The sequence below is a fragment of the Thermobia domestica genome, chromosome 14 (assembly GCF_964235325.1).
Source record: "Thermobia domestica chromosome 14, izTheDome1.hap1.1, whole genome shotgun sequence".
In the NCBI taxonomy this organism is placed as follows: Eukaryota; Metazoa; Arthropoda; class Insecta; order Zygentoma; family Lepismatidae; genus Thermobia; species Thermobia domestica.
Window position 1 is genome coordinate 105,435,717 of NC_137467.1, and position 20,006 is coordinate 105,455,722.

Consider the following 20,006-nt stretch of genomic DNA (forward strand, 5'->3'; position numbering starts at 1 on the left):
TCAAAAGTACAATGATGAACAAAACTCAAACGGATCACCACATATGCTCTATCCAATTATTTCAGTTATTACTGTAACACATTATGAATAAGAGGTGCAATGGTAAGAACAATGAAATCTATAAATCAGAATGTATCAATTAGTAAGTTCTGCGACTTTCAGTACGTTTTCTTCGAGTGTAATCGTAAGAGAAAAATAAAATCTTATTTTATTTTACTGACTTCTTTATATTCTATAAAATTAAATTGGAAAATAAATACGTTTAGTACCTTACCTGCCATCCTAAATGACCTGCAACCAATGTACTGGCAAGATAATAAGGCCATGTGAGTTCACATGCTAGACCTGCAGCAATTAATCCTGTAACCATTGTTATGGAGAAGCCTGATAACCAAATTTTTGTTTTATCACCAAACATTAAAGCAGTAGATTTGATACCAAGAACAACATCGTCAATTTTGTCCTACAAAATTAAAAGAAATTATATCAACCTTTCATACTCTTTATAACACGGAAAGATCAGTTATCAAGTACTTGCACGGTCAGGTTACTCTGAACATAAGCTCCGATAATCTGAACATAAGCTCCGGGTAGTTAGATATATGAAATCTTTAATACTTATATATGCATTAATTTGCTACTTATTAACTTTTTGTAAAATTAAATTAATAATAAAATTAATAATATCAAAGCTATGAAAACGTAAACCTTAACTCAATTGGGCCAAAATCAGTTACTTCGAATGGACACGTATAATAGAATATGTATTATTCTCAATGCCAGTACTTTGTTTTGAGCAACTGTTTCAATGTATCCACATATCATATTCACATTCCTATTCAATGATTTTTACCATTACTATTATTTTAGTATTTAACACTTTCCTCTTATTTCCATGAATCGATTATGCACTACATAACTTACAGTAATGTGCACAACAACTAATTTTGTTCTTTTCAAAATTTTGAAATCTTATTTATTTATTTCGTATACGAGTAATAGCCTGTCTCTGGCATTTCCTCTCAATTCACAATACATCCTGTAGTTACATAGATTATTTTGCAAGTTTCAACTGTAGGACATGGAGAAAACAACTTCAGAAAATAGGTCACTCCTAGAGTTACTTCCAGAAGACTTAAATCTTTGTAAATTTCAGATGTAAAAAAATAAAATGATAAATTTGTTTTATGTCCCACGCTTATGCCGGTGAGGCTAACGGAGACGGTGATGATGAGTAATGAATGAATGAAATGGTGGAATGAAGAAAGTGGGAGGAAACGGGAGAACCCCGAGGAAACCCACCCACACGGTGTTTGTCCACCACAAAGTTCACTTGGCAGGGGCTGGGATAGAACCCGGGACCCCAAGTACCAGAGGTGAACGCTCTACCACTGAGCCGCCGAGGCCCCAAATTTCAGATGTAGAAAGCGTAGCATAACGCATAATGTTTTCAGATAAATCTCAACACAAAATCATTTCTCGTCATCCTTTGTGACACTTCAGGTAATACAGAATAGGTATATTACGCTTAAGCACTAAAATAACTAAGAAGATATGAGAAATATCTCACTAATTCTACTGTCTTCACTCTCTTGCAGTGTAACTGTTTCCACATAATAATAATAATAATAATAATAATAATAATAATAATAATAATAATAATAATAAGGGCTTTCAACGTGCATAGGGTCAATAGACATGAATATGAAGAAAAATGGTAGGTAAACAAAGATAGGTGAATATATTTATGACAGCAGTTATACATTAAGCATATTCAACTGAAAACAGAGAATTAATATTATCATTTTGATATATGTAAATGTATAGAAGAGGTAGGTTACTAACGTCTGGAAGGAGAAAAAGAGATATTCGTTGTTGTATCAATTGATCATCAACAGTAGCAGGAAATAGTTTCCTTAGCCATTCGTCATAATAACGTAACAAAAGATAAATAAGTAAATATCGCATCAAAATCTATTAAAAATAAGAAATTATTAACAACATGTGCATGACACAAAACAATCAAGAATAAACCAAATAATAAACATAGAAACGTGTGAAATTAAAACAGGATCTATCACTCTTGTTTTTCTCTCTTGTTGCGTAAATAAATAACCCAACGTTAATTTAAACCCGAAGTATTTTCTTGTTTCCTTCACGTCAAATATATTTATCACAACTTAGGTGTTTTCATATTCGCATACTTATATCTATCTAACACAGAAATATCCAGAAAGTTTTTTTGGGTGTGGTATTTCTAATTATTCAACCTACTGAATATCCTATCAGTGTCGAATTGTGAAAAAACCACATAATTTCCTGCAAAGTCGAGGATCAAACTTCAAAATTATGTTCAAGAAGCTTACTTAAATTTTCAACAAATAACGAAATAAGGATATGTTATAATAACTAAATTTTTTCTTCACTACTTATAAATTTTTCTGTAGGGCCGCGGTGGCTCAGTGGTATAGTGTTCATCTCTGATGTAAGAGGTTCCTGCTTGGATCTCAGCTCGCACCAAGTTCGCTTTAAGCTGCATGAACATCATGTACAGTTCGCGGCAAAGAAATTGTTACAAAAACTCAAAGTCCAAATTAATAACAAACTCTTGCCCCGTGTTCTTATGCATCCACAAATACATGTTTGAATCGATTAGTTGCTTCCAGTATTCAATCCAACTCCTCCACCTCGCCTTGTCTAAAGCAGCAAGTGTGACGTAATACACTCTTTCCATTCAGCTGAAAAAGAAACAGGAATCAAGTTTACAACGTTAGATTTAAAACAGTCTTTTCCATTCGTTTGTTCTGAAATATTTTTAAGAGATTGAATTAAAAAAAAAAAAGTCTCACAATGTTCCCAGAGCTTCATAACGACCTTTAGTTTCATTCTTTCCCTTCTTTAAAGACTGCAAGCTAGTAAGATACTCCTTAAGAAATCTATGGAAATTGCCAATAACGGCAGTAGGTTTTGTGCTTCCTAAAGTCTGTAATGTACGCACAGAGCTCTAAAATATCTACTAACAGAAATGAGTGTTATTTAATGATTCATTTCATTTCTTTTCAGTAATTGCAAGCATATGTTCCAGAGGCGTCATTTGGGCAGGACACGATGGTGTAATTCCCCTTCCCTTGAGCTTCATAAATATGTATTGTTTGATCAAATGTATAGTAATACAATAATAAAAAAAGTGAAAAACTTATGTCGGCTGAGAATCTCCTCCCCTTTCCGAATAAAATCTAAAAGACACTGCTTTTAGCAAAAAACCTATAGCGTTACGATAGCACATTGCTAGAGAGCTTACATTTGGTTTCAAGAGTCGAAGGTTTGATCTCAAGCCGTACTAGTTCCTGGGCGATATTGAGGGAGAGAGAGAGAGATAGATTCAAGAATGGAGACAGAGAGGGATGATTTATATACACAAATTTAGAATTAGGGAAAAATGAACGGACAGCATTCGTATTAAAACGAAAACTGTGAATTTGTGAAAGAGAGGAAGGGAAGGTTTCGAACTGCGAGGATTACATTAGGAAGTTGTCGAATTTAGATGGAAAACTCTTTTTAGAGAATTGAGGAATTAAGAATTTAAAAAATCTGAAGCTTCCGAGACGGGTTTCGAACCACGAATCTTGTAGTTATCGAACCACGACTTTACCCATTCTGCTACGGAGAACTCTATGTACTCGTTCACATACGTTTCCTTTAGCTACGTTGAAAGCTAACTTAATGGGATATTCCAAAAATTGACTCGGTGGATGTGCCGTTCAGATAGGACGTAAACCTCTTGTAACGTAGTTACAATGTATCGTGGCGGATATAAATCGTTGATTAGGTTATGGCGACTGCTTTAAAACAAATCCAGAGTTTGAGAAATAAATCAGTCATATCTGGTTTCGTGTGGAGAAGATACAATCTTGTGAACCACAGTTTTAAGAACAACTCAAGTTATTAATATGAACTTTGCCGAAGATTATTCACTTATATCATCATAAAAGAAATACGAAAGTCGTTCTGAAACGAAGAAATAAAACTTTGCAAACGGAGGCAAACAAACCTAAAGTAACGAGACTAAAGACGAATCATTTATCGCGTAGTGATCGTGGTTCAGTGGTCAAGGCGCTGGATCAGTAATCTGGAGGTTCGTAGTTCGAATCCACGTCGGGTATTTTTTTACTTTAGGATTTTTGATGGCGATTGATGGACGATGACACATTTTTTATTATATTCAGATATTTGAATACTCGGATGTTTCAATGCTTGAAATATCAAATCTTCATGAATAATAATAGTAATAATAATAATAAACTAATAACAATTATTATTATGTCATAGATTAAAAACAAGGAGCTAATTATCGCTCAGGCCATACCATTACAAGCAGAAACGTGACATTTGGGGAGATATTTTGGTTTTGTTTAATGTTGCCCACGAGAAGAGGAATTTTTCATCTCGTTTCTAAAACAAATAAAAAAATTAGAATTAACATTTTACATTTGAGGCGGGACAAGGCTAACTCAAGTTATTTTCTCGCTTTGGAGATGAGAATCGAGACGAGACGAGACGAAAAGTATCGTAAACATTTCTCGTCTTGTCTCGATTCTCGAAATAGTGTATGTCCATTCTTTAAGTAACAATTGCTCTGTAGACTGAATCTTATAGGCTTTTTGTTACTTTGTATTTCAGAGCTCATTGAATTATGGTCTGTGTAGGTATTTTTGTAGCAAAGCTTTTATAATTACCTCTGCATATCCTAAAAATTAGTTTATTATACGCCTTACTCTTGAGTACTATTCGTTTATTTTTATTACAGTTATTTTCCTTAAAACATACAGTAGAATACTTTCTACATGAAACTTTAGTGGAAAGTTTTTGTTTACAATGCGGGTAGTTGCAGAGGTGTGTCTTGAAGGTACGGAACCCCTTCTCCGAAATCCCTACGTTTAAGTAAGTTTTGCCAAATTTTAGGGCAACTTTAAACTTTTAATACCATTATTATTATTATTATTATTATTATTATTATTATTATTACTGAAGTATTGTTAATTTAATGGTTCACCTTCTTCCACCCAGCTCCCGCCTAGTGGGCATTGTGCTAAACAAACACCCTATGTGTAGGTTTTCTCCGCGTTCCGCTTCCTCCTACTTTAATCCAATATTTCTTTCATTGTAATCATCGACGTCTTCTGTAGCTTGGCCGGTATAACCATTATTTAAAAACAAATTTTTGTATGGCTCTTCTTAGTTCAGTATCCCTATTTTCTACATGAAATTTGCCTCGAAACATTCCGTTTTAACACTTACCTAGTTGTAGGGACGTACGCAAAAGGTATGTCCTGATCGTCCTGACACTTCTCTCCAATCCCGGCTATTTTGTAACTTTTGCCTAACGCTACGGGCGATTTTACAGATTTTAATACAATGTGTCCTCATACAAAATGTGTCTTCTATATTATTATTATTATTATTATCATTATTATTATTATTAGTGTATATTTGACACCTCAATATTACGTCCTATTCCAATGCAAATAAGCATACGCAAGCAAGGAAAAATAAAAATAAATGTTTTGGACCCTTTATAAGGATTAATTGCCATCTAAAAGATACTTTGAAAAGAAAATAGGGGGGGGGGGGAAGGTGTCAGCTACTGGACAATATGAAAATCGAACCTTCGGATGCCTTAACAGAAACTAAGTAGGATTTGTCTTCATCACGATACATAATAACACCCTTTCTTTGGGTAAGACATTGGATTATGTATGCGTTATATTGATATTTTAACAAAATATAGAAACAAATATAAAAAGAATAGTTCCTATTTACCAATTTTTGTTGAACGAATATATGGAACGTGTTGAAAATGGCAAACGAGAATATTAGGAGAGTCAAGAATTATTTCTAGTAAGAGTAAAAGAAATTAATAACAATTCCACAATGACGTTTCAGACAAATTTATAACTCATACTAGGCCTGAAGGATGACCCGTTTTTATTCATGAATTGTTTGCGAAACACGTGAAGGTTTCAGACAGCAGGAATCGAGATTCTAGACTGTGATGCCATGTTGATAGTTTTTTTCCATTGTGAAGGAAGTCATTTCAATTTTAAATTTTAAGAACGAGAGAAATTGAGTATTTTTCATGTTATTATTCTTCAGAAATATCTACATTCTAAATTATAAAATATTTCTGAATATTCTCGGAGGGACTCGAACCGCGGACCCCTAACTCACGAAACGAATGCTCAAGCCACTACCCTAAGACCTCTCTTGTAAGTAAGAGTCAAGAAATACTGGTCTATGTAGCAAATTGCAAACGTTTACGATTCCAATATTTTATTAACGATAAAACACTGATTTCGATCATGATAAAATACTATAGTCCAGAGAATTCAAGTTTAAATTTAAAAAAAGACCGAAAGTATCTCCGTAACTTATCTCTATTATATTCGGTTATTCGCGTTTTACAGCCATTTCCAATAACCCTGAACGACAGGGACATGAACACAGATACATCGAGCACAGGTAATATTTCAAAAGTTCTCCCACCGGGAATCGAAACTGAGACCCCGCCTAGTGAAATATCTGATGGGTGGGTTGGGTTGCCTGGTTTGTTCCCAAGACAAGTATGTTTGAGGCGGACACATAGTGCGCGTGGGTTTTCTCGGGACACTCCCACTTTCTCATTCCAACAATTGATTTATCATTATTCACTGCTGTTTCACTTTTGAATGGAATTACGATTCCCCATGATTTTTTCTACATATTTTTTTGAAAAAACATTAATGAGCAATAGAAAATACAACTGTTCTTCGATTCGGATTGGTTTAGGTTAACAGCTTGAGAACGAAATCTTTACGTTGAATGTCCAACGATTATACCTGTTAGGTTTAGGAGGACCATGATTGAAGCAAGTGAATTATGATGGACGAATTGGTGGAATGAGAAAGTGTGAGTCCCGAGAAAACCCAAGAACATGATGTTTTCCGTCTCAAGCTTACTCGACTTGGGAAAGAACCAGGCACCCCACCCATCAGATATTTCACTAGGCGGGGTCTCAGTTTCGATTCCTGGTGGGAGAGCCTTTAAAACATTAAATGTCCTCGACGTATCTGTGTTCGTGTCCCTGTCATTCAAGGTTACTGGAAATACCTGTAAAACGAGAATAACCGAATATAATAGAGATAAGTTACGGAGATACTTTCGGTCAGTTTTTAAAATTTAAACTTGAATTCTCTGGACTATAGTATTTTATCATGATCGAAATCAGTGTTTTATCGTTAATAAAATATTGGAATCGTAAACGTTTGCAATTTGCTACATAGATCAGTATTTCTTGACTCTTACTTACAAGAGAGGTCTTTGGGTAGTGGCTTGGGAATTCGTTTCGTGAGTTAGGGGTCCGCGGTTCGAGTCCCTCCGAGGATATTCAGAAATATTTTATAATTTAGAATGTAGATATTTCTGAAGTATAATAACATGAAAAATACTCAATTTCTCTCGTTCTTACAATTTAAAATTGAAACGACTTCCTTCACAATGGAAAAAACTATCAACATGACGTCACAGTCTAGAATCTCGATTCCTACTGTCTGAAACCTTCACGTGTTTCGCAAACAATTCATGAATACAAACGGGTCATCCTTCAGGCCTAGTATGAGTTATAAATTTGTCTGAAACGTCATTGTGGAATTGTTATTAATTTCTTTTACTCTTACTAGAAATAATTCTTTACTCTCCTAATATTTTCGTTTGCCATTTTCAACACGTTCCATATATTCGTTCAACAAAAATTGGTAAATAGGAACTATTCTTTTTTATATTTGTTTCTATATTTTGTTAAAATATCAATATAACGCATACATAATCCAATGTCTTTTACCCAAAGAAAGGTTGTTATTATGTATCGTGATGAAGACAAATCCTACTTAGTTTCTGTTAAGGCATCCGAAGGTTCGATTTTCATATTGTCTAGTAGCTGACATCTCCCCCCCCACCCTATTTTCTTTTCAAAGTATCTTTTAGATGGCAATTCATCCTTATAAAGAATCCAAAACATTTCTTTTTATTTTTCTTAACTTGAGTATGCTTATATGGAATAGGACTGTTTTAACAAAAGAGACACTGACCAAAGCTTAAAACCCACTTTATTTTAAACTATAATTTGTAACTGTTTCGGATATCTAGCATATCCTTCTTCAGACGCTATCGAAATTAATGAAAATACGGACATAAAAAAATGTTGTTATAACAAAGTTTAAATTCTTTAACCGTTCTCTTTTGTTAAAACAATCAATCCAAAGCCATGAATAGTCTTACTATGGAATAGGACGTAATATTGAGGTCTCAAATATACAGTAATCATAATAATAATAATAATAATAATATAATAATAACATTCTGTATGAGGACACATTGTATTAAAATCTGTAAAATCGCCCGTAGCGTTAGGCAGAAGGTACAAAATAGCCGGGATTGGAGAGAAGTGTCAGGACGATCAGGACATACCTTTTGCATACGTCCCTACAACTAGCTAATTTTAAAACGGAAAGTATCGAGGCAAATTTCTTGTAGAAAGTAGGGATACCGAACTCACAAGAGCCGTAAGAAAATTTGTTTTTAAATAATGGTTATGCCGGCTAAGCTTCAGAAGGCGTCGATGATGAGAATGAAAGAAATATTGGAATAAAGAAAGTGGGAGGAAGCGGACCCGGGGAAAAGCTACACACAGGCAGGCACGTAGCCAGGATTTCGTAATAGGGGCGGTCCGTGACATGAAATACTGTGGTTATCACACCAGGCGCTCGATAATTCTAAACCTTTTTACTGGTAACATATTGGTTCATTTAGCCAGGATTTCATAATGGGGGAGGGTGTGACATGAAATACAGTAGTTATCATACCAGAGGCTCAATCAACCCTAACTATTTTACTGGCTACATATATTGGATAATTAGGGCAATAAAATGAGGATATATTGGTAAATGGTTTAATAAAAAACTATGAAGAAATCTCGAATAAAAAATATAGAAAAGTATTAATTTTTTTTTACGATAACTACGTTCCTTCCCCTGTTCATTCAAATATAACAATTTTCCTGTTATTATGACCTCAACTTATAAAAAGTACACGTCTTACATTATAAAAAGTACATATTTAATAATGTCTTGGAAAAATATTTTACAATATCTGCGTTCCTTTCTCTGTTGAATCAAATATTAACAAACTTGCTTTCCACATAATTTTTGTTAATATCATTTATTCCGTCGATTACTATCTGTTCCAAATAACAAGTTAAAGGACCAATAGAAAACTGTTTCTCAAATCACATGTTTGATACTGCAGAGAAGTGATCATGAAAAATTATGATTAGAAAAAATGTCCATGCTATTACAGAATGGTACTATGTTTTCGAACGTTTGAACATTCCCTGACTAGTAGTAGAAATTCTGAGAATTCCGTAACATTTTCTACATATTTCAAGAAATTTTCTAGAAATTCTTATGGTTAGCCCTGTCCCGTCTCGATTTTTTTTGTTGTTTTTTTTTGTTTTAGAAACGAGATGAAAAATTCCGCTTCTCGTGGGCAACATTAAACAAAACCAAAATATTCTTCCCAAATGTCACGTTTCTGCTTGTAATGGTATGGCCTGAGCGATAATTAGCTCCTAGTTTTTAATCTTCTACGACATAATAATAATTATTATTAGTTTATTATTATTACTGTTATTATTCATGAAGATTTGATATTTCAAGTATTGAAACATCCGAGTATTCAAATATTTGAATATAATAAAACGTGTGTCATCGTTGATTAATCGCCATCAAGAAACCTAAAGTAAAAGAAGTGCCAGAGTGGATTCGAACCACGAACCTCCAGATTACTGGCGTTCCTTTCTCTGTTGAATCAAATATTAACAAACTTGCTTTCCACATAATTTTTGTTAATATCATTTATTCTGTCGATTACTATCTGTTCCAAATAAAAAGTTAAAGGACCAATAGAAAACTGTTTCTCAAATCACATGTTTGATACTGCAGAGAAGTGATCATGAAAAATTATGATTAAAAAAAATGTCCATGCTATTACAGAATGGTACTATGTTTTCGAACGTTTGAACATTCCCTGACTAGTAGTAGAAATTCTGAGAATTCCGTAACATTTTCTACATATTTCAAGAAATTTTCTAGAAATTCTTTTGGTTAGCCCTGTCCCGTCTCGATTTTTGTTGTTGTTTTTTTTTTTTTTTTTTTTTTGTTTTAGAAACGAGATGAAAAATTCCGCTTCTCGTGGGCAACATTAAACAAAACCAAAATATTCTTCCCAAATGTCACGTTTCTGCTTGTAATGGTATGGCCTGAGCGATAATTAGCTCCTAGTTTTTAATCTTCTACGACATAATAATAATTGTTATTAGTTTATTATTATTACTATTATTATTCATGAAGATTTGATATTTCAAGTATTGAAACATCCGAGTATTCAAATATTTGAATATAATAAAACGTGTGTCATCGTTGATTAATCGCCATCAAAAAACCTAAAGTAAAAGAAGTGTCAGAGTGGATTCGAACCACGAACCTCCAGATTACTGATCCAGCGCCTTGACCACTGAAGCACGACCACTACGCGATAAATGATACGTCTTTAGTCTCGTTACTTTAGGTTTCTTTGCCTTTGCTTGCAAAGTTGTATTTCTTCGTTTCAGAACGTCTTTCGTATTTCTTTTATGATGATATAAGCGAATAATCTTCTGAGAAGTTTATATTAATAACTTGAGTTGTTCTTAAAACTTTGGTTCACAAGCTTGTTTCTTCTCCACACGAAATCACAGATATGACTGATTTAATTCTCATACTCTGGATTTGTTCCAAAGCAGTCGCCATTACCTGGTCAATTATCCGCCAAGTCCATCGGCGCAAATCTGTCTTCAACATTGGGGGGGTTAGACTTTTCCCATATTTATATATATATATATATATAAAAGCGATGCACAAAACATTTATGAAGTCGAAAAACAATGGTATGGAGGTTCAGGGAAGCAGAATCGTCTTCAGTGGCGTGTTTAGGGGGCTATCGGGCTCAAGCTGCCCCGAAATAAATTTGTTAGCTTTTCACATTCCACGTACAACAATATTCCTTCTTACCATTTCTAAGAATGTCATTGACTTTCCATTTTCTTATGCTTTTTGTTCAGAAATAATACTGTATTTGTTAAATTTCATTCCATGTAAGAACTACGCCTTTTCGTTCTTTCTTTCGTCTTTTCTACTTTTCTGCTTCCTTTTCTTGATGTTACTTTCTTTCGTTTCCCCTATCATACTTTATCGACCGTTGTCAGTTGTGATTCAAGTCAGCCGTCATCAGTAACACCTAAACTAAGAGGAGTTGATAAGCGAAACTGGTGTTCCACAACAACTTGCGCGGATATCAACATGATGGGACTTTAGTTATTATAAAAAGGAAAAATTATATCGTTTAGGTATTTTTAAAAGAAGGAAATGTTTGAATTAAAGAAAATCAAAACGGGCGAATAATTAGCCCGGGAAATTAGGTAGGCAAAAGGATCCTTTCTTTTCCTTGTATGAATAGAATAAAGAGTTAAATTCACTCCTAAAGTTTCGTATAATATCATACAGGATTTATCGGTCTGCAATTCTTACCATTATAACTTCAATTTATGCATAAATCAAAATATATTTAATTCTCAAACTCAGGTGGGCAATTGCTCATTTCCTTTCCTGTGTTGGGCATAGGCCCTCGAAACAAAATCCTAAATACGTCATTGGTTGTTTTCAACATTGGGAGGTGGGCAGATTTGAGGCTTATTCTAGGGAAGGAAAATGAAATTCATATTACGGTAGATGAATCTGTTGTAGAGTATATTATATACTAGGCGATGTAGATGAAGTAGCAGTACATATCAGTATTACAAATCACTGCCATGAACACATTCTGAAATCTGGATACATGCATGTTTATAATTGGTATGTTTCTAATTAGGCATCTACAAAGAGCAAAGTTAAAATTGTTTTATAATAATATAATAAAATAAATAATGACTTCCCCAAAACTATGAAGAAAGAATATCAATTACGTATGACACAATAATACTCTTATTTGAGCAAAATGATGATAATCTCAATACCATTACAGGAATCGTTATAGAAATCTGGCGTATGTCATATACTCTTTAGTTAACAGATGTAACCTTAAGATTATGGAGAAAAATATTCCAGCAATTAAATTCTTTTCTTTTCTTACGAAGCATCCTCTCTCAAAAGAAAAATTGGGACACGCGGAAATACATAAGAAGAAACCAAGGTTCGACCAGGAATGCACTAAACTAACAGGGAAGATGAAACAGACAAAATTACGTTGGCTACAAAATCCGAATGAAGTAACTATACAAAATTTCGTAGACATCAGGCGAGAAACTTCCAAAACTTTTAAAACAAAGAAACGCAATTTTTGATAGCTAAAGTTAAGGTACTTGATAGTAAAAATAAAAACATTCGGGACATGTATAAAGGGATCAACGAATTTAAGAAAGGCTATGAACCTCGTGCTTATATTAAAGATAGCTGACGGAACAGTTCTCACTGATATAGATAGCATTTTAAATAGATGTAAAGATTTCTTTGACGATTTGCTTAACACGCAGCCAAAAACTAATGTGCGTGGAGAAAGGGAGATACACCCCGCAGAACCGTATATTCAAGAACCCAATCGAATAGAAGTAGAAATCGCTATAAAGAAATAATTAAAGAAACACAAATCTCCGGGTATAGACGAAATTCCGGCTGAGTTAATTTTAGCTGGAGGCGAAAATTTGCGGAATAAGATACACAAACTAATCCTCCTTATCTGGAACAAGGAAGAACTGCCACAAGAGTGGAAAGAATCAATCATTGCTTCAATCCACAAGAAAGGGACAAAACTGACTGTAATAATTATCGAGGCATCTCTCTTCTGTCAACATCTCATAAAATCCTTTCAAACATTATATTAGCAAGATTGACCCCATTCGAAGATGAAATTGTTGGGGATTATCAGTGCGGATTTAGACGAAATCGATCAACTATCGACCAAATATTTACCATTCGCTAAATACTCGAAAAGAAGTGGGAATACAGTAGCCCGATACATCAACTATTTATTGATTTTAGAAAGGCTTACGACTCCGTTAGGAGAGAAACATTGTACAACGTTCTTACAGAATTTGAAATACCGAAAAAGGTAATTAGATTAAGTAAGGCAAGTTTAAATGAATCCCAAAGTAAAGTCCGGGCAGGAACATTTTTCTCCACGTCGAGAATGGCTTGAAACAAGGAGATGCGTTGTCGCCATTATTATTTAACTTTGGTAAATAATAAAATCAAAGGTAACAACCAGGGCTTAGAGTTGAACGGTATTTACCAGGTTATGTCGTGCGCTGATGATGTAAATTTAATAGGGGATGATAGGAGAACAACAGAAAGAAATGCAGGTCTTATAAACGCTTGCAGGGACATGGGTTTAGAAGTAAATGCAGAGAAAACTAAATACATGGAAGTGCGTCGGGACCGTAATACGGCAAATTATAAAGGCGTTAAAATCTTAAATAATACTTTTGATAAAGTGGATACTTTCAAATATCTAGGATCACTATTAACAAACGAAAATCATATTCAAGAAGAAATTAAATGTCGACTAAAACAGGAAACTTGTGTTATTATTCAGTTCAAAATCTCTTGTCGTCGCTAATTCTGCCGAGGAATTTGAAGCTTAAAATACCTACATAAACGATAATCATGCCTGTTGTTCTATATGGTTGCGAAACATGGTCTCTTACTCTGAGGGAAGAATGTAGATTGAATGTATTTGAGAACAAGATCCTGAGACGAATATTCGGACCCAAGAGGAACGGAAATGGGGAATGGCGGAAACTTCACAACGAGGAACTACATAATGTATACGGATTACCAAATATTGTTAGAGTCATCAAGTCTAGGAGGCATATGTGGGCAGGTCATGTAGCTAGGATGGAAGAAAGTAGAAACGCTTTCAAAGTCTTGACTGGGGGACCAATCGGAAAACGACCATTAGGAAAACCAAGGCGCAGATGTGGGGACAATATTAAGATGGATCTCGCAGAAATAGGAATCCAAAGTAGAAACTGGATCCAGTTGGCTAAAGATAGAAATCAATGGAGAGCTTTTGTGATCGCGGCACTGAATCACCGGGTTCCATAGGAAATAGATTTAGTTAGCTTACGAAGCAGGAGTAGATGCCTAGGCTGATACTACAAATAGATGAAATTCGCATTTACTGAAAAGATGGGTTCTACTGACATTGGGTAGTCTATATAGTATTCGTACGCTAGGGCCTAGGGGAGAGGAGGAGATAAGATTTCACATGAGGTTACGTCACGCACACTCTTATACCTTCGTTTTCATTAAAAGTGGAAAAGCCAGCCAGCATTTCTCAAATCGGATTATTGGGAGAACCTCCAGTTCCAATGTTGGGGGGACATATCCCCCCATTTCCCCGGAATTTGTGCCCGTACCTACAGCTGAGACAACTTTCCAGCATGAGGAGAGAGGCATATCCCCCTCTGGCATTTATTGCAATTTGTGTCCAAGTAGCGGAAGTGGAATTAATACATATTGATGAGACTACTAAACGCACTACAGCACGAAGTTCAGTTTGAAAGATGGAAAGACCAAGAGGAATTAATTTCATCTTATACTCCTTTATGGCAGTCGAACACAAACAATCACACTTATCCCAAAAAAAAGCACTTTTCACGCCAGATTACTGGGGGCGACAGTCCCTCCCATATCCAAGATTGAGGGGACATGTCCCCCTCGTCTCCCCGCGATTTGCGCCAGTTGCCACGATATTGTAACTAAGTTACAAGAGGTTTACGTCCTATTTGAACGGCACATCCACCGAGTCAACTTTTGGAATACCCCATTAAATTAGCTTTCAGTAGCTCATGGTTCGATAACTACAAGGTTCGTGGTTCGAAACCCGTCTCGGAAGCTTCAGATTTTTAAAATTTTTAATTCCTCAATTCTCAAAATCTCTCTCTGCCTTCGTAATCATCTGATGCTCTAAAAAGAGTTCTCCACCTTAATTCGACTACTTCCTAATGTGATCCTCGCAGTTCGAAAACTTCCCTTCTTATCTTTCACAAAATCAGAATTTTCGTCATAATACGAATGCTGTCCGATCATTTTTCCCCAATTCTAAATCTGTGTATACAAATCATCCCTCTCTGTCTCCATACTTGAATCTCTCTCTCGCTCTCTCTCTCTCTCTCAATGTCACCCAGGAAGTCATATGGCTTGAGATCCAACCTTCGACTCTTGAAACCAAATGTAAGCTCTCTAGCAATGTGCTATCGTAACGCTATAGGTTTTTTGCTAAAAGCAGTGTCTTTTAGATTTTATTCGGAATGGGGAGGAGATTCTCAGCCGACATAAGTTTTCCACTTTTTTTTATTATTGTATTACTATACATTTGATCAAACAATACGTATTTATGAAGCAAAAGGGAGGGGGAATTACACCATCGTGTCCTGCCCAAATGACGCCCCTGGAACGTATGCTTGCAATTACTGAAAACAAATAAAATGAATCATTGAATAACACTCATTTCTGTTAGTAGATATTTTAGAGCTCTGTGCGTACATTACAGACTTTAGGAAGCACAAAACCTACTGCCGTTATTGGCAATTTCCATAGATTTCTTAAGGAGTATCTTACTAGTTTGCAGTCTTTAAAGAAGGGCAAGAATGAAACTAAAGGTCGTTATGAAGCTCTGGGAAGATTGTGTGACTTTTTGTTTAAATTCAGTCTCTTAAAAATATTTCAGAACAAACGAATGGAAAAGACTCTTTTAAATCTATAACGTTGTAAACTTGATTCCTGTTTCTTTTTCAGCTGAATGGAAAGAGTGTACTACGTCACACATACTGCTTTAGACAAAGAGAGGTGGAGGAGGGGGAGGAGTTGGATTGAATACTGGAAGCAACTAATCGATTCAAGCATGTATTTGTGGATGCGTAAGAACACGGGGCAAGAGTTTATTATTAATTTGGACTTTGATTTTTTGTGACAATTTCTATGCCGCGAACTATACCTAGATTTCCTAAAGTTCTCCCGTTTCCTCAAACATTTTTATCCACTGTCTCATTCATTTTCACTATCACCGTCTCTTTCAGTGTACACGTCAAAAGCATGGGATGTAAAACTGAAAGATTTCATATTTGTAAATTTTTAATAGTTGAAATTACTGAATAAGTGTAGTCTCTGCCGGACATAAAAATGTATCATAAGAAAGAAAGAAAGAAAAAATTGTGGCAGACAGCTTAAAGTAGAATTTGAAATGATTAAACTTACTGCTCCATGCAATATGTAACAGCTCTACGAAACCCTAGCAGAAACCCCAGAGTACTATGTATGCAAACGTGCTGAGACAAGGTATAAGGGGCTAAGGAAAAGACCTTGGATGTCCTCCTGGTTTAAAGCAATCCACACATTGCTACACATGGCCAGACCCCATTACCATGTTCAACCGGCAAGATTTTAGGTGAACGCGAATGCCAAGGAAACAATACAACATCGTCTTCATTCAGGAGGTCTAAGACATTGTGTACTATATGCCGTCGCGCGTTATTCTGTTTGAAAGTGACTCAATGCAAGCTCTACAACAAAGGAACTACAGCCAGATCCAACACCATAATGATGTACCGTTGGCTAGTCAATGACATGGGCGGATGCAGAATACAATGGACCACGCACCATGACGCCGAGTGATGAAGCGATGTGGTGATACAGAATGTAACCTGAATGATTATCGCTAGACACGGATTCCGCTATGATGAAGTGGCAGACAGGAATGATATTCGTCAAAAGTTTCATTTGGTTCTCAGTGCGCGATGTTCACGACACTACTGCAGCTGCACACGCATTTGCTGTGCAAAAGCACTGCAAAAGAATCCGATGTGCACATGCCTTTGCTGCGCAAAGGATCCGATGGTTCGCTGTTGGTATCATAAACATCATTGTATATTATCTTCCTGAAGTCATTGATTTCATATTCGTCATATATGGTTTTGACTTAGACACTAACCTAGCGGAAGAATAATTCGTATTAGCGATAAACCACAATTCTAGGTTGATCAAATTCAAAGACGAGGATTTGTTCGAAGGTTCAGGCACACACACGTCATGCCAACACTCAGCTTCTAGTGAACTGTGGCTCTGCGTTCTTCCTCCGATTATTGTTTCCATCGGATGTGGCCAGTGCACGCGATGCATCGAGAAGATGCATTGCTAATCACCTTCCATTCTCTACGCATTCTGCAAATCTGAGGTTGAGAAGACGAATCCTTATCTGAGTAACAATTATAATATCCAGCAATGCATTAAAATAATATTATATCTACTTTTTCAACTTGAGTTCAATATGTGCCTCGGCAAATAAGAACTTCCGTAATTTCAATTAAAAATGATATATTAAAAAAAAAAAAAAAAATGGAAAGAAACAGACTAAGTGCACTATATTATACCTAGTCTCCTCATAAGTTCTGTCGCAAGTTTACTTTACAACCCCTGATCAAACAAACACTGCGCAGGCGGTCCAATGGCACTAATAAAATAAGAGGGGAATACAGAAGTGAAATAAACAATACTGTCCTTATACTGTAAGGGGTGTCACGAAGTGGTCTAAAAACAGAATTGAGTAACAGTATTGCGCTATATAAATTCAATACTTACCAAGCACAATACTCAACCTGCCGAAACTGCTCAATATTCGATTAAGGTTTATTTATCGAACCATTAAGCAGTACGACGAACTTGATAGGGCTGACGACAGAAAGATCTGATCGATCTTGTACGATTCGAATCACCGCAGTAGTTAAAAGACAGTGAGAATGAATTCGCAGATATGCTGCCCGGAAACAAAATCATTTGTATATCAGATGAAAATCTCCAAAGAAATATTCTAGGATTTTTAGGGTTTTTAATGAAGACTAAGGACTTTGGACCTACCATCGGACCATGCGTCATCTGTTAACACCACGGCTGAATAGAAATAGGGTGGAAAGAACAAAGGTTCTACTCCGCTAGCACTCGAATAATGGGTACAAAAACATTCTCTTTAAAAATGAGAAGGTTTTCTCGGATGAGAAGAAACGAAACAAACAGTACGACAAGGTGTACGCCCACAGCAGAAAACAGACCCTCTCAAACTGCTCTTCGTGTTTAAAGAGGACATTATCCCCCATCTGTTCATGTGTGGTTCGGGTGCTTATTGTAATGCTACAGAAGTATATGTTTGTGGAAGAAGTGTCAAAACAAATGCTGATGTGTACAAAAATACTCTATTGGACAAGGTTGTAAAACCCCTTAACCAGGCTATGTTCTGAAATGAACATTGGCTGCTCCAGCAGGACTCCCCACATCATGTGCAGCTGGTCATGTGCAACATTGCTTTCAGGACAACATTGACCACAAACTCAAGTCCCGATTTGAATCCTATGGATTACAACTTGTGGAATGTTCTGGAGACTGAAGTCTATCTTGAAAACAATCAAATTTGAACAACCTGAAACGCGCAATGAAGCGAGCATTGAAAAGTTTAGACTTGAGTGTCATACGTGATATGATTGATGACTGACTACGACGTTTGAAGGCATATGTGAAAGCCAGAAGAGAACACTTCGAATTACTATTACTGTAATGTATTCTTAACAGGCAATAAATAGAGTGGTGAATTTTCATATTTTTCTATTTTTCTTTCTTTATGCCAGTCTAAAGTTGTGACAGAACCCATGAGATACTAGGTATTACAACACATGTAAGTTAGCATATGTCACAATATTTCATATTTTTCTTTTATTTTTTCGTAGAATTTTTATTTATATATCTTCTAGCAGATATATTTTACTGAATATTAATCTAAGTTATCTGTAGTCATGGAAAAGGATGAACTATTGCTTCCTGACACACACCAGGAGAAATATCAGCAAGATATATTACCAAATAATCGTTTAATGCATTTTAGTGTTTTTTACACATTACTTCATATATACAACAGTGCTACCATTAAAAACATGCAATAAACAGAAATTGGCATCATATAATAAAATACCTTAATGTCATTCGAAATGAAAACATTTTAGTAGTTATTCTCCTCCTCCCATTTGAAAAAAAAAAAAAAAAAGACGAATTTTGTCCGTACAAAGAGAAAGGCAATAACATAAATTACGACGTACCAATCAGAAGAAAGAATTCCCATCGGGATTCGGTACTACTGTCTCCGCAGACGGTTGTCTAACAAACGGAACAAATAGTAGTCCGATGAAGCAATATTCGGGAAGTGTGTCAAAAGCATTTTGCAATGTACGGGACTGTGTGGAATGCATTTCAATTTTTGCGATTACCCAGTAGCATTGATGTATACGGGGTGCCAGCACTTCGCGTTGTACCTTAGCCTGAGATCCACAAACATAAAGCATAACACTCTCTTGATGTAGTAGTGATGATATTGGTTGATTGAGTGGGTTTATATCGTGTCAACCAATTATAGCAGAGTATCATAGATAACTCACTTCTCATAGCAAGTCAGTGTTCTGCCAAGAAACATCCCTATTCTGACGAGACAAAAAAAAAAAAAAAAAAAAAAAAAAAAAAAAAAAAAAAAAAAAAACCACCACTGACGTTTGTTCTTATCATTTTCTAAACAGCAGTCAACTTATGTGGAATCCAGTCATCCCACTTTACAGTATTTCCCAAGCTAATACATATACTGTCAATTGGTTTTCTTAACTAATTAAACGGTACTCCCTGAGCCTCATATGTTTGTTCATATCGACCATTATAGTGACCTTTAACTGTGATGAGTACAACCATTAGACTACCAAAAGAAATTTCCACTAACATGTAATCTAGCTCTTTCTCTTTTTCACCTCTAAAAGAAAAGTGTAGAAAGTGGGTCCCACGTGGAAATCTGAGATA

General features: G+C 35.5%; 1 protein-coding gene across 6 annotated transcripts in view; it reads right to left on the bottom strand.

The window, feature by feature from the left end:
• The window catches only part of Coq2 (ubiquinone biosynthesis protein COQ2, mitochondrial), a 345,825-nt gene that overhangs the window by 36,248 nt on the left and 289,571 nt on the right, over positions 1–20,006 (bottom strand). For 4 of the 6 annotated variants that reach the window (XM_081738706.1, XM_081738712.1, XM_081738707.1 and 1 more), the window contains one exon: positions 275–463. The exons of 1 other annotated variant lie outside the window; for it this stretch is intronic. In XM_081738706.1, coding sequence (XP_081594832.1) covers positions 275–463 — 189 coding nt within the window. Of the gene's footprint in view, positions 1–269; positions 464–20,006 lie in introns of all 6 variants that reach the window. One more of the 6 variants, XM_081738710.1, reaches the window with a different exon arrangement.